The sequence below is a fragment of the Chelmon rostratus genome, chromosome 19 (genome assembly GCF_017976325.1).
Source record: "Chelmon rostratus isolate fCheRos1 chromosome 19, fCheRos1.pri, whole genome shotgun sequence".
In the NCBI taxonomy this organism is placed as follows: domain Eukaryota; kingdom Metazoa; phylum Chordata; class Actinopteri; order Chaetodontiformes; family Chaetodontidae; genus Chelmon; species Chelmon rostratus.
In genome coordinates, this window is record NC_055676.1 from 17,929,967 (window position 1) to 17,944,122 (window position 14,156).

At 44.7% G+C, this 14,156-nt stretch overlaps 1 protein-coding gene across 1 annotated transcript in view; it reads left to right on the forward strand.

Moving 5' to 3' along the window:
- Positions 1-375: 375 nt before the first annotated feature.
- Positions 376-14,156, forward strand: part of LOC121622840 (netrin-G2) — a 65,948-nt gene continuing 52,167 nt past the window's right edge. Inside the window, 4 exon segments of the mRNA XM_041959853.1 lie at positions 376-547; positions 1,889-2,369; positions 2,371-2,407; positions 2,409-2,639. Of these exon segments, the coding sequence (XP_041815787.1) occupies positions 2,341-2,369; positions 2,371-2,407; positions 2,409-2,639 (297 nt within the window). The 5' untranslated portion in view covers positions 376-547; positions 1,889-2,340.

A 14,156-nucleotide genomic window follows, 5' to 3' on the forward strand; every position in this document is an offset into this window, starting at 1 on the left:
GGGCATTAACTGAGGGAGGGAGGGAGGGAGAGAGAGAGGGAGTGAGAGAGAGAGAGAGAGATAGAGACGGAGGGAGGAGGAGGAGGAGGAGAAGGAGGGAGGCTGATATTTTCCATAAAGCCTTTTTTTCTCTCTTTCTTTCTGCCCTTGAGCATCCCGGGTAAACCCGAGCTTGCAAAGTGGGAAGAGGAGGAGGAGAGGGGGGGACGAAGGGCGGGCACAAGCCTTTCCTCAAAGTCAATATTTTATACTTTTGATACTCCTTGACGCTGGATTTCAGTCCTCTTTTCCCAGCCGTTTCCAGATCTAGGACAGCGATCTAGCGTGCGCAGCCATCCACGGTGTGATCAAAAAGTATCCGGCAGAAGGCAAAAACAAAGCGCGAGCCGGGCAGGCGGATAACGGGAGTACAGTGAGGACCGCGGCGGGGAGCGACTGACAGTGGATGATCGGGGGGGACCCTTTTTTGCCTAAAGAGAGAGGGGGGACGTGCACGGACTCCAGCGCCGCACAAAGTGCTGACCTGTCTCACGGATGCATGTTAGAAGTAAGTATCTCATACAGTCTCGCAACACGATGCATTTGGCGATTTAGCTGTTTGAAGTCTGCACCGGGAAGCTGCTCCGAGTTACACAGAATATACCCGGACCACTCCGGGATAATCAGAGAGGGTGAGAGCGCTTCCAGCTGAATTCACACTGTTTCAGACAAGGCAAACCAACGCATTAGTGTGTGAATATGCAGTATCCGGAGAGTGTGAGCGATGCTGCGCGGTGGGATGCACTACTGGAGAAACTGACACACCCCTGCAAGACTGTCAGTGCCGGGAAATAGCTTTGGCGAGTTCGCTTGACAGCTGAACTAAGTCAGAGTCCGCAGGGTTTGTGTGGGATAGGCTGTGCGAGGACCGGGCGTCTGTCAGTGCGGGATGACAGCTGGATTATGATCAATGAGGGCACGCTGCAAAGAATGTCAACCATATTTATTCATGTATTCACGTCAAAATCGAATTATAGTTAAAATAAGTGCATAAACCCGGCAATAACTACTTCCAACGCAGTTTGTTCCGCTTAAAGTTCATTATTAACACGCTGAAGTCAGACAAATTAATGTAAAGGCCTATAAATCATAAACTCATGAAATCGACACTTGATTCAAGAACACTCTTAAAACAAGTTGATTTGTGAGTGTAAGCATCTCTTCTTTTGCGCATTTACGCATATTTTAAGAAAATTGGTAACCATGCTATTGCATGTGTCTTTCAGATGGATATTTCTTGCAGTGCAATTATTAAAAAACAAAAAATCTGTAGTCTACTCTCCATCTCCAGCTTTGGAGAGCTATAGGAGCAATTATAACTCTTGCATGCACAGGCGACACCCGGCAGCAGCACGTGTTTTTACGCACAAGGTTATCCACACAACACGGCGCCTTTTAGTGCGTTTTTCAGGCGCAACTCTTCATGTTAAATAGCGCCGAAAGCAGCGCATATTAGAGGCGGTATTTAGCCAAACTTGCCCGCCTTGTAACCAACTTGGTGTGCCACATCATCACTTAAAAGTTCTCATAAATGAGATGTTTTTTTTTTTTACTTTCCAAACTAAATTGCAGCCAATTACCGCAGCATAATTAAGGAGTTAATTATACCACAAAATAAGAAGGCAACCCGCCCATCCGCATGTATATTTCAAAGACTGACATTAAACTTTTATTCATGCAAAAGACAAACACCAGGCAGGACAGATTTCATCTCGAGCTGAGCTCTGAAATGATCGCACGTATATCCCTGCATTTACAGTGAGATTAACGGTGTGATGAAGTGATGAGGATGTATTACACATCACACTAACTCCCTGCTTCTTCCGCATTTGTCCTCATCTCGCCCCAGGACAATCAGAGGAGCTCGGCCAGTGCAAAACGTCCGATGGATGTACCTGAAGACGCAGCAACTTCTCCTTCATCCTCCCCGACCGGCTGCACCGTTTCCCCGCAGGACACCGCTCTCTGAGACATGCATCCGCGATAACATCTCCCACCCGACTCCCAGCAACACTATGGTTAAAGTGTATGCCGAGATTAATCTCTGTCACATTATCCGCCTCTCCACCCACCGCCCATCTTCCTCAGGAAGTCAGCCGTCAAAACAAGAAAGCGCCCCTCTCTCGGCTCTCCGGGGGCCGTCAATATTTGTGAAGAGACACTGAGCAAGTTGCCGATACAGTGTTCTCCTGCCAGCTCTCAGCCTGGAGGGGAGTTGTGTCAATTTACCTTCACCTATCCATTCACAGCACAGCAGCATGGTGGCAGGGATGTCCACTGTTTCCTCATGATCGCCGCTCCATGCGCTTCACCTCTCCTCTGAGCTCCGTGGCCCCCTCACCCTGCGCCGGACCCCGCTCCAAACACCCCCCCAGCCTGCCATGCTCCTCCAGGCCGTGTTTCTGCTGCTGCTGCACTGCTTGGCCTGCACTCTGGGCCAGTACGAACTGTGCAAGTCCCTGGTGAGCACGGATGAGGGCTCGGTGTGGGAGCAGTACGCGTGCCAGCCGAAACCCGCGTCCATGAAAGACTACATGCGGATCAAGGTGGATCCGCCCGGAATCACGTGTGGGAACCCGCCCGAGAGGTTCTGCACTCTGGTGAGTTCATGTCCGGACTTTTTATACTTTTGTTAATAACTTTAAGCGGTGTAGAGAGTACACATAAACACAAAACCTTCATTAAAATATAGTTAGAAGTGTAAAAAGTTAAAATTTTTAATATGGAAATTTGGACAAGGTCACAGGGCCATGCAGTTATGCTGAATAGTGACAACAGCTACAAGCCATAACTGATGCAGCATTCACACTATAAAAGCAATAGGGATCTAAAAGGGATGACATACTGTAAATGCAATGACTTGGCATGGCTCGACCTCCCTCACAGAGGTCTGGAGGTGTTGTTTACATTAGCATAGACTTGGCAGCCTGGGATCCGGTTTGATTTGGGCTTCCAGAGGACCTCACATTTCCCTGAGTAAAACGCTTATAGCAGGACCTTTTTACTTCCAAGGACACTGAAGGGTGAGCTGGAGGAAAACTCGTTAAAATGTCTGCCACAGCAATATTTAACACACTTTAGCCTGCAGGCTAGTTCCCATCTCGGCTAATGCAAGTGTAATAATTTGAAATAAGGGTTATAAAATCATTGTAATACTAAGAAGACTGCAATTAAGCTCCCCTCTTGCCTCTTTGGTGGAAAGTTTTATATCTGACTCATAAGATTTGACTCACTGAGTACGTGTGTGTGCGTGAGACAGCAAGTTCGTCCTCTTGATGATCGCCCCACTGCCACCGAGTGTCCACTCACCGACTTGGCCAGTGTTGAAGGTGCCAGACCCGTCTCAACAGCCATGAGTCAAGATCTCACAAAACGTGTTTGTAGAGAGCGTCTACATCTCATCATACAACCGCGTCGTGCTGTTAATTAGGTGTTTGTGTTCTGTGTGAGCGGAGATGTGTTATCTATTTTACAAACCGCCCTCCACCACAGTCCCGCTCCCCTCCTCTCCCTGACACCAACAGCAGTGCTTGGGGGTCGTCTGACAGGAGCAGGAAAGGATATTGTGCACCTTGGATACTTAATGGTTAATGATTTGTTTAATGTAGAAGAAGCGGAAACCACTGTCGTCTTGAGAAAGCTTCTCCGATGACTCGTCTTGAGACGGGAGACGGACGGAGGCAAGCGAAAGAGGTGGTGGTGGTAGTGATGGTGGTGGGGGGGGTGAGGAGAAATGCTTGCTGCCATAACGTATTGACGTCTGCCCCCTAATGGCCCCAGCCTGGAAACTTCTATGTTTCTGAGTGAGCAATGATGAAATATTGATGGGCTCCTTAATGGGCTTCCTTACAAGGGTTGGCCAGCGTCGCTCCATCCCGTGGATCCATGAGTGCGCTGCTAGGCTGCTGAGAGAGGAAGAAAGAGCTGGGCAGAGGGCGGGACAGGAAGGAGCCTGGTCTTAGTCAGCACTTTTACATCGGACGGGGTCTTTACGACGGAAAGTTCTGGTTCTCCTCAGGTCATCTGGGGCTGTGGGGATTGGAGCAGGCCCTCTAGCGCACTAGCCGGGGGATTAAGAGAGTGAAGAAGCTGCGAGATGAAAGCTTTCTTAAGAAGCGACTCATATTCCTCAGTAATTCCAGAGTAATTTTACGACTATCTAGATAATTATTTGACTATTGAGCAAAAGAAGTTGCTCCCTAGGTATGTAATAATCCATATTTTTACATTTATCTAACAGAAATGAAGGATTCTAGGGTAAGAATCACTGAGATTCTACACATTATGTTCTCTGAATAGAGGTTTAATCAATCCATACACACTTCAGCAGGGAATCGAGGCCATTACACCTCCTCTGTCTTTTACCTGGACCCGCCAACAGAGTATTAGTTGAGGGTTATTGGTATACAGATAATTTATTTTCAGGCAAGCAGCATTATTTTCACTCTTCCTTTTGCCCCCGGATTTGGCAGCTTTACAGAAAAGCCAGTTTCTTATCTAATTGGTGTACATTTACATTCACTCATTCAGCAATCCCACAAGTCAAGGGAAAGTCAGGGCACTGGAAAAAAAAAACAAACAAAAAAAACACTGCATCACCCAGTGCGCAGAGCTGCTCATCCTTAATAAGACTTGAGACGTACTGCGGAAGATGCAAAATAATTTTTTTCCCCCTTCTCTCACCCTATGAGCGCTCCAGAGTGTTCCTGAAAACTATGGGAGTATTCACTTTTTTTGGGGGGGTTTGATGTTAAGGCATGCTGTAGCTTCCCCTGCTTGCATTGGTTTACAGTAGTTTTTGGTCCCTCCATCTCCACAGGGATGCATTTTTTCCACTCTATTTATCTCTCTCGTTGTCTGGGAATGCAGCATCCTTTCTCCTCCGCCAAACAGGCCAGCATGTTGGCTTCTTTCAACATGACGGGCTTCCAGCACTTTGACAAAGATGCTACTGTCACTAGTGCTGCGTTAGGAGCTTCAGTAGTTTCTTTGTAGTTTTTCCGTATGATAGCGGCGATGGAGCCTTAGCTTGCAGTTGAGGATGATGGAGGAAGGAGGTTTCAGGGGGGTAAGGCAGCGTGTTGCAGCGGGGGATAGCTAATGATGAGGGAGAGGTGAGGAAGATCCAAGCTTAGCTAAGCAGAAAGATGAAATCAGACCACAGTTCCACCGTAGTACACGCAGTGTCGATATGAAAGTGGTGCATTCAAAAAGGTCTCGCCGTGCTGTTGTTTGTTATTTCGTTTTTTGGTTTTGAACCGAAACCTTCAATCAACCGCCTCTCCTGGGGCCGAGAACAGAGAGCAGCCGAATGCAAATGGCAATGCCTGCGTGTGCACAAGAATGTACAGTTTGCCGCGACGTTAGCGGGGACCGGCAGCGGCGTGTGAAACGTGCACGAGTTAGCCGACCACGCACCAGTGGTATGTCTTCGAAAGACAAAAAAAAAAAAAAAAAAACACACACACACACACCTTCCTGTTCCACAACACATATGCCCGTTTTAGAAGGTAGAAATCAGCCAGCTCTAAAAATAGACATGAGAAGAGAGAGAAGCCGCGCAGCAGCGGAAGGGGAGCATGCAGGAAGGGGAGGAAGATGGCAGCTGGTAGCGTGGATCAGTGCTTCCCAGACTGGGCCTATGGCCATGCTTCATACTCTCTGCCCAGTGTAGCCCTGCCAGACCCGGCCGGCCTGCCCTGCCCAGCAGTGGGCCATCAAGGCCATGCAAAAGGGCCACCCGCGCCCAGCAGTGGGCCATCCCTGATGCAACTCCCTGGGGTAAAAATCTAGCCCAGGTGGCCAGTGTCCTAATAATACACCCTTGGAGGTGAATTTGGTCGCAGCGTGAGCAGGTTTGACAGTGCAGGGCATAATTAACGAAGGGAACAGAGAGAAAGGCACAGACATGCAGCTAAAGAGAGCGACAGAAAGAGTGACTGTACGAACAAGGCAGGCGGGGGAGGGTGGAGTGATGTAATGGCATGGCTTGCTTCCCCATTAGGACACAGTTGAAAGTGATCAGAGTGTGTTTAGATGTGTTGGCAGAACGAGGGGGATGGTTATAAGTGAGATTTATCCCTCACCGAGGTGATACTAAGAGGGATTGGCTGCAGGGGCTTAGACAGCCCGAGGTGAACTTAACAAACCGTCTTGTCTTACCAGTCAGGATCTCAGGACTGGTGGCTGTTTGGAGACCACAGAGACGACAGAGCCAGGGTTTGTGTGTGTTTGTACATGTGAGAGAGAGACTGGCCACAACATCTGAGTGATCATTTAAAGGGAAATGTATGGACCGATAATAATAATTGTGTCCCTCACGACTCTTGTTCATAATAGAATCTTACCGACCACCACCTCGAGTTGTAGAGATCTGTGAAGCAAGAGGAGCGCGAGCCTTTCCAACAAAATGTCGATGCAACAGAATCCATCTCAGAAACACAGGCAGAAAGAAGTCCCCTGGAAGTGCCTGCACAAGTATTTGAGATGATTTCTGATGCGTGGAAAGCTGTAGGAAACTCACACGCTTTGCCACTATTACGATTGTTCTTCGCCAGAATTCTCCAAATTTCCACAGCGGAGGCGCAGCAGAAATGCAGATAATGAAATCGACAATCTTTGGGGTGAGCCTCCTACAACTCCCCAAAAAACTTGAAATCAACAGAAATCCTCTCGTGTTGAAGGATTTCTGCAGGGATCTTTCTGTGTTTACTTTCCGTCAGACAAAAAGACGAATGCTGATTTACTTTTCTTTCTGGAACTGTATGTAAAATCTGTAGGAGACACATGATCCTTGCTCTTCTTGACGTCGTCCTTCCTGGAGTCTGCATTTCCTAAAAATCTGCACCTCAGAAGTGATGAATAAAATGTCACAACCAACACCCAGGCTGCCAAACACTAGAACATCCCTTTAACATCTCTAACACAGCTTCTCAATTAAAGGGGAAATACGCTGGTTTCGTACATCAAAGTCTGTTTACAGGTCTTGGGGAGTACTACTGCATGTGTGCATAAAGCCTTCTGAGGCTCCAGAGGGAGCTGCGTGAGGTCTGAACGCTGCAAGTTTGAAAGTGAAATCTGGGGGTGTGGAGTCAGACTGAAGAGAGGTTACAAGACCTCTGCAGCCTGCTGCTCATCACGTGGCTACATTCGCCACTACTAGCACAACACACCTGAAACTCTGTTTGAACTGCCTGTGGTCCAGTTGCATTGTGGGTGATGGAATAAAAAAGGCGGTATCTCTCGTTCTGCTGCACTGATCTTGATCGTTTTTTAAAAAAAACTTTTCAACCTGAGTCCGACTCTGAACACGGAAATAGAGTTGCCACAGTATGACATTTTCACGGCAGTCTCAGAAAACATCACGTTATACAGCATTACATGGTTATTACTACAATTATCAGTTGCAATGATCCTTCAAAGAATAAAAACAGAAGGGTATGTTGGTTACATTGTATGACAACCGTTAATTCGTACCACAGTGTCCCGTGAAACCAGTATATCATGAAACCTGCATACCTTGAAACCAGTATACTACTGCAACTCTACACTGAAAGTACAAAATAATATAAAGATCTTTGTCGTCTCAAAGCTTAAAATCCCGTTCTAGCTTGTCTGCCTCTTTTTATCTGCATCTCCTCCTTCATGATTGGTTTAGATTTAATAACAGACATCAATAAAACATAATAGCTTTTACCTGAATTCACCTCATCAGTGCACTTCAAGAAACCTCTGCCTGATTCTCTGTTCTTTCAGCGAATCTGCTCTGAGTATTGCCTGGATTCTTAGACGAGCTCCTAATATAACTCGTCCTGGTCCGACTGTGGTGATCTGAGCCGGACGAGCTCTGCTGCTGCTTTGGAGCAGCATGGTGTCCCCGCTCTGTCCTTCTTCTCTCCTCCTCCAGCACAATCACACATGCCTACAGTAAACATTTACTTCTGCTCGCACGCACACACACAGACATAAACAACACCCGCCCACGCAAACACACACACCTAAGACACATTTACACTTGCCGACTGCTGTCTGGTACTTGGCGAGACATTTTGCAGCAAGCGAATAATCACTGTTTCAGGTGATTAAAGTAAAATGCAGGTATATGATTTGTAATTCTATGCACGCATTTCACTTAACAATACACACTCATGAATGCACGCAATTTCAGGCAACACACACACACACCATCTACACTCAGAGTAACAGGAATCTCCAGTATGATGGAAAAACCTCCAACAAAATAAAAGATTAACGTCATAAGTGAAAAAGCAATATCCCTTTCTCTTCCCCTCTGTGGCCTTTTTAATGGGAGGGTCATTTCATTTGATGTTTCTCCAAAACAAAATAAATTGTGTTCTCTGAGTGTGTGTCCCTACCTTTATTCCCCTTGCTAGCAATATAACTTAGAAACTTCTATAAGTGGAGGAAGACATAAAGAGGAGAGAGAGGGCGAGGCGGTGACGGAAATTATTTTGAGGGGGACACAAATGGTCATAAAAGCGAGGGAGGAGAAGGGGAAGGACATGCAGAGTTGCGCAGTTTTCTTCATGCTTTATTTCTGTGGCAATACATAGCGGCAGCTTGCTGTATTGCTATATTTCTGCAGGCAACTAGTGGTGTAGCTGCGTTCAAACGCTGACATAACTCACTTCTAAACTGATGCTTGTGTTAGATGAACTCTTTGGAGGTCATTTTTCTTTCTGTTTCGCAATCAGCCCTCGTAGCCGCAGCGTGACGCAAACTTTAGCACTCGAGGAGTCATTAATGAGTGTTTGGAATCGCATTGTTATCCCACAAGTGAAAACAAGGAAGTCACTCATCGGCAGGGGCACCGTGGCGGCTGTTGTCGTGGAGACAGGATCCCAGCGAGGATAATTGCTGGAGGGGCTTAGCAGTGCGGGCCACCTGCCGCAGCAGTTGGCCGGGATCTGTGTGTGTACATCTGTGTGTGTGTTTGTGTGAGAGTGTGTTTGCGGGTGTTCGTGGGTGTGCGTATCCTGGCACAGATATATACTGGGCCAAGGCAGAGTAGTGGCAGGAGGCAGAGTGGGATAAGGAGGACAGGGCACACAAAGGGCTTAAACATAACCTCGCGTAAGTCTCTCGTGGGGGATAAAAGGAAAGAAAATTCTCCCAGCCTATATTACAGAACATATCACCTCTACTGTAGCTAATCCTAACGGGCTCGGAGAGGTCAGAGCAGGCCGACGAACAGCAGCGTGTAGCTTTTTACACTCAAATAAGACAAACAGACAACAAGATATAAAAAAAAAAAAAACACTGCTTGATCACTGCTTCTCGTCTAGTATGTGGATTCTCCCGCACTCAAAGGACACAAAAACACTTCAGGAGCTAACCTACATGGCGTTTTACGCATTGTATCTGGGACAGTGTGACAGTGCGATCATTTTCAATAGGATTTGTAGGTCGTGGGTCATCCTGAGTACAACAGCCTGCTAATCCACTCCTGTGTGTGGAAACGTGTGTCTGGACTAAGGTCGTGAGGCGCACTAATGGACGGCTACAAAAGCAGATGGGCCGCTATAGCACAGAGTAGCTTTCCACTAAAAGAAGCGACTGACTTTCACTCTAACCGCCTTCATCTAATTCTAATTACCTTTTCCGGTTGCAGTTTATGAGCATTGCAGATTATCATCTTAAATGTGTTTGCGCTGACAGTGATCACCATCTGAGTCAGTGCAAGGGAGATAATTGGGTTATCAGATAGATAACAATGCCGCTGTGTCGTTCCAGCGAGAAGAGAGAGACATAGATTATCAGCAGTTTTTCCGTATACAGATCCTGTAGCCTCACTGCTGCGTCTTCTCATGCATTATGATCCTGTATGGTCGTCTGTGCCGTACAGCTTCCCTCAGCACCGGCTCAGCGTTTGCTTATGTTTGGAGTTTTCCCACTCTGCGTTGTCACCATAAATCACATGATTTACAATCTCAGCCTCGCAGGATTGTAACTTTTGCTTTTGTTATTAGACCAGTACAGTGGATTTGACTGACTGCTCACTTTCCCTTGGTACAGTCCAGTGACTTTATTCAAAAGGCAGAGCTGTCGGCGGATGCGGCTTCTTGGCAACAGACGTGAAAAAGGCTGGAAAGAAGCGGTGACACGCGATCTCTGCTTGCGCAGTACATCGATATAATGCAGTATTGCTTTCACGTTGGACATTACATCATACAGAAGAAACTGCTGTTTAAAGTGATATTTCACCCAAAATCCTTTGAGTATTGAACAATCAGCGTTTGCAGGCGTGACAGGTGGCTGCAGGAAGTTTGCTCAGCTTGAAGAAGTATTAAAACATAGAAACGTCTCAAATCGCTTTATAATCGACTTCTCCACTTTCCATCTGCATGCTCAGTATGTTACAATCACTCCACGCAAAATATGGCTGAATACAACTTGCACCTCAATCCTCACGCGTGATTGTGCGTTGGTTTGCACGTGTTAAAGCCTTCTGCTGACTACAGCCGCCATCAAGGACGAAACCACAAACTATTTACAACCGCCTTTAAAGCGTTTGGCGCTCGACAGATAGACTTAGAGGAAATATCAGTTAAAGTCTTCATGCAATCCAATTCTGCTGTGCTGAACTTAGAGCAGCTGAAGCTTTACGTTTGGTTAGTGTTCAATCAATCGGAGTAATTCATGTTCTCAGTGTAACTTCAGTATTTTAGTCACACGGTCGCTGTAATTTGATAAACGGCTAAGTAAGCTGTAATTTTGCTTTTGCAGAGTTAATTTCACGCATCACTCTAATCAGAGTAAGCATGAATCTGCAAGAAGCATTTCATTTTGTGTTTGACTGCATTAAGACGTGTCTTTTTGTGATTCTCCTCGAGTTTAATGTTTGATATGGTTTAGAAATCTGTTGACTTTACATTAATCAAATGCTTTATCATCAAGTATATTTATCAAATTGCTAAATGTGAAATTTGGGATTTAAGTGGGAGGTAAAGGTGACTTGTGAACTTTTAGAACAAAAGCTATTCATCAGACTTCTTAGGACTTTAGATTGCTTTAATGTAAAAGAGCTCCAGAGGCTCTGTATAGATTGTATAAAATATAGTTGGTCATGGTGGATGTTATTTTGTATGACGAAACATGTGATTCAGAACGGGATAGTTTTAGCTTAATATTAGCTTTTGATTTGAACACTGTCTTGTGTTTATAGGGGTGCAAACAACAAGAATAAAGCTGGCATTGATTTAGTTTTATACTTGCAATTTGACTTGACAATGTGATGCACCAAATGTCTGTCCCGCTCCAGTTTGGTTTATTTTGTTCCCATTTCAGCTGGTTTCCCATTGTTTAATCCCTATTCATTTACCCCCATATATATCATTTGGTTGTTGTTAATTGCTACAACAGATATTGGGAATTTCACACAAATAAAATGAACTGAAATGAAAACCACACGTGTTGTGGTAGAATATCACAGACATAAGGGGCAGATGTGAGGTAAATCCTCATGCCTGACTGGAAAACTACTTGGGAGCTGCTAAAGGTTACTAGAAATCTTTGCTCTTTAGCAGAAGTGGGTCACTTTATAAATGTGTCTTTTACCTCACTCCGACAACTTTTTTACTCCTAAATTGGCTGTTTCGAGCGTCCTTGGGTGTAATTCTAAAACGTTTGATCAATAAGGGCCAAGTGCAAGTTAAACAGGATTTGTTTTATGTAGAAACAACTTAAAGTAACTTTTCTATTCGAGTAATAAAAACAAGATGAGGATGTAGAAACAGCATGAGTTACAAACAAGCTTCTGTCACTGACTTGTTTGACACATGCAGGTCAAATCCTAAAGTTTTACTGCCTTGCTTAAGCAAATATTTGATGTCAGTGTGGGTTAGATTTGAGGTTATGCTTCACCTACTTTTCTTCTTACTACTGCTTGTCATCTGTTCTTTGTCATATATTATTCAAATATCTAAGAAAATTCCCAAAATAATCAGTGAAGCAAATCTGCTTTTTTTCTGTAGCTGTTGTCAACATAACTTCCATTAACTCACCGAGCTGCTTGCATTCTGAATCACTACAACTGGAAGTAGTATTTACCCTACGAGCTAAAATAATAAAAGGCACAAAACAAAGAAGAAAGGGGAGAAGATGGAGAGGAAGAGGAGGTGGAGGTGGAAGAAAAAAGAGGGATATTTTAAGACATGCCCTGCACTCCATCAAGAGCTTGTTAAGGAGAATGCAGTAAAATTCTGAAAGACTATTGAATTCCCATTAAATAAAAGAAAGATAGCATCGGCTGTAAAATGTAGTCAGTTACTAAAAGTGTAGAAAGCAGGAGTGGAAATGTCAGAGGCATCAGCAGCTAATTTTTAACCTAAATAACATCTAACAGCAGAAAACTGCTTGGAATTAAATTCAATGAATCAGTTAAAAGATGTAAATGATCATTTTTGGACTTTGATTTTTGATTTTTGCAAGTATAATAAAATAAGACAGCAGCTGTGTATGATGAATTCTTGGGCAAATAGTACAAAAAATGACCTCTTTGATACTCGAATGACTGTATAACTCAATATCGGAGAAAATAATAACCCCATGTCAGTCTAATTAGTACATCCTGGGGGCATGTGGAGCCTTCTGAATGTGATACAATGTAAACAGCGTTACAGCTGCATTTTGCAAATTAAGCACTGGGAGAGATGACTGCGAGTATCTCTGGGATTTCTTTGTGCAAATATTTAACTTCTGTGGTGATGAGGATGTCAGACAACTGGCTTACAACAGTAAGCTGCATCAATTTGACTGAAATGTCTGCAAATGTCTCAATATGACGAGCTAGCGAGCGTGGAATTAGGGATTCTGGGAGCCGGAAATTTAGAAAGTTACCTGAAATATGGTGGAGGGGAACTATGAAAACTCTGAATGTAGGTCATGGGAGGTACGGACGTGACATTTTTTGTAACATGGAAATGAATAGATAATGAATTTATCTTTGTGGTAGAAAAGGACGATGAGCGGCCTGAAATCTGCGAAAAAGAGAGTGAAAGGCTTTTCTTAGTGCAGGTAGAAAGAGGTCCATTCTCCTCTGTGAGGAGTGTGAATAATCCTGTTGACTTCTCAGTTCTGTAGAGAGGCCGCCACGGCTTGAAAGTCTTGGCATCACTAGAAGAGGAGGATCAATTCGCTGGAGTTAAAAGTGCAGCGGCACTCTGCTGTCTATGCAAAGACAGTGATGATGCACGATCCTCTTGACCTTCACACTTCCTGTTGTGTTGTTTGGCAAGTTTACTTTTAAGCTCTCTGTCCCTCTTGGCGAGGAGTTGAAGGCACTCCTCATTTAGATACACAGCACCCTTTGTGGGGACAACATGAATGTGTTTGTGGAGAGTCATTGACACAGTAGAAAAAGTACTGATATATAGCCACAAAAAGGGGAACATCCAAATTTTTCCTGGAAGAAGATTGGGACGCTGAACTAAACACTTGGCTGCAAGACTTTTTGTTGTGTTGCATTTTAGCCGAAATTACATTCTGACAAAATCAGGCTGGATCACTAAATGGGCAACGCAGGCAACTGCCCCAGGGACCCCAAAAGGCCCCTTGTTCACTGTGTGGCCATTACTTTATAGTAGTTTGACTAATTTCAATTTTATGCACCATCAAAGCACATCAGAAACTGAAATAATCAGGGCAATAAGGTGGTTCCTGCTTTTTTAATCAATCTTGTGTCAAAATATAGCTTTAGCACCTTAATTATACCAGTTTGCATTATGTTTATATAATACTATGCTCACTAAATTTACCACTAACTAACAAGAAGCAAACCTGGGGCCAGTTCATATTCTGTCATTGGAGCACTTGTTGGCTTCTGGGATTTTGAGCAAAATAAAAGGAAACTGTGTAGTCTGCTTTGTGCTCTGTACCTGATGAGTACTTAATGCAACAGGACACACATGATGCACAGAGAGTGGGGAGACCTAGGACTTTAGGTCAAAATCATAACTTTGTCCCAGGGGCCCTCAGTAGGTTAAACTGTCCCTGAGTCAGTGACTTGTTTAGATTTACTTGTTTATATGTATATCGTATTATTATCCAAGTGTGTCAATCATTATATTCTCAAACCCTGACTGCTCTGTCCTCATCTC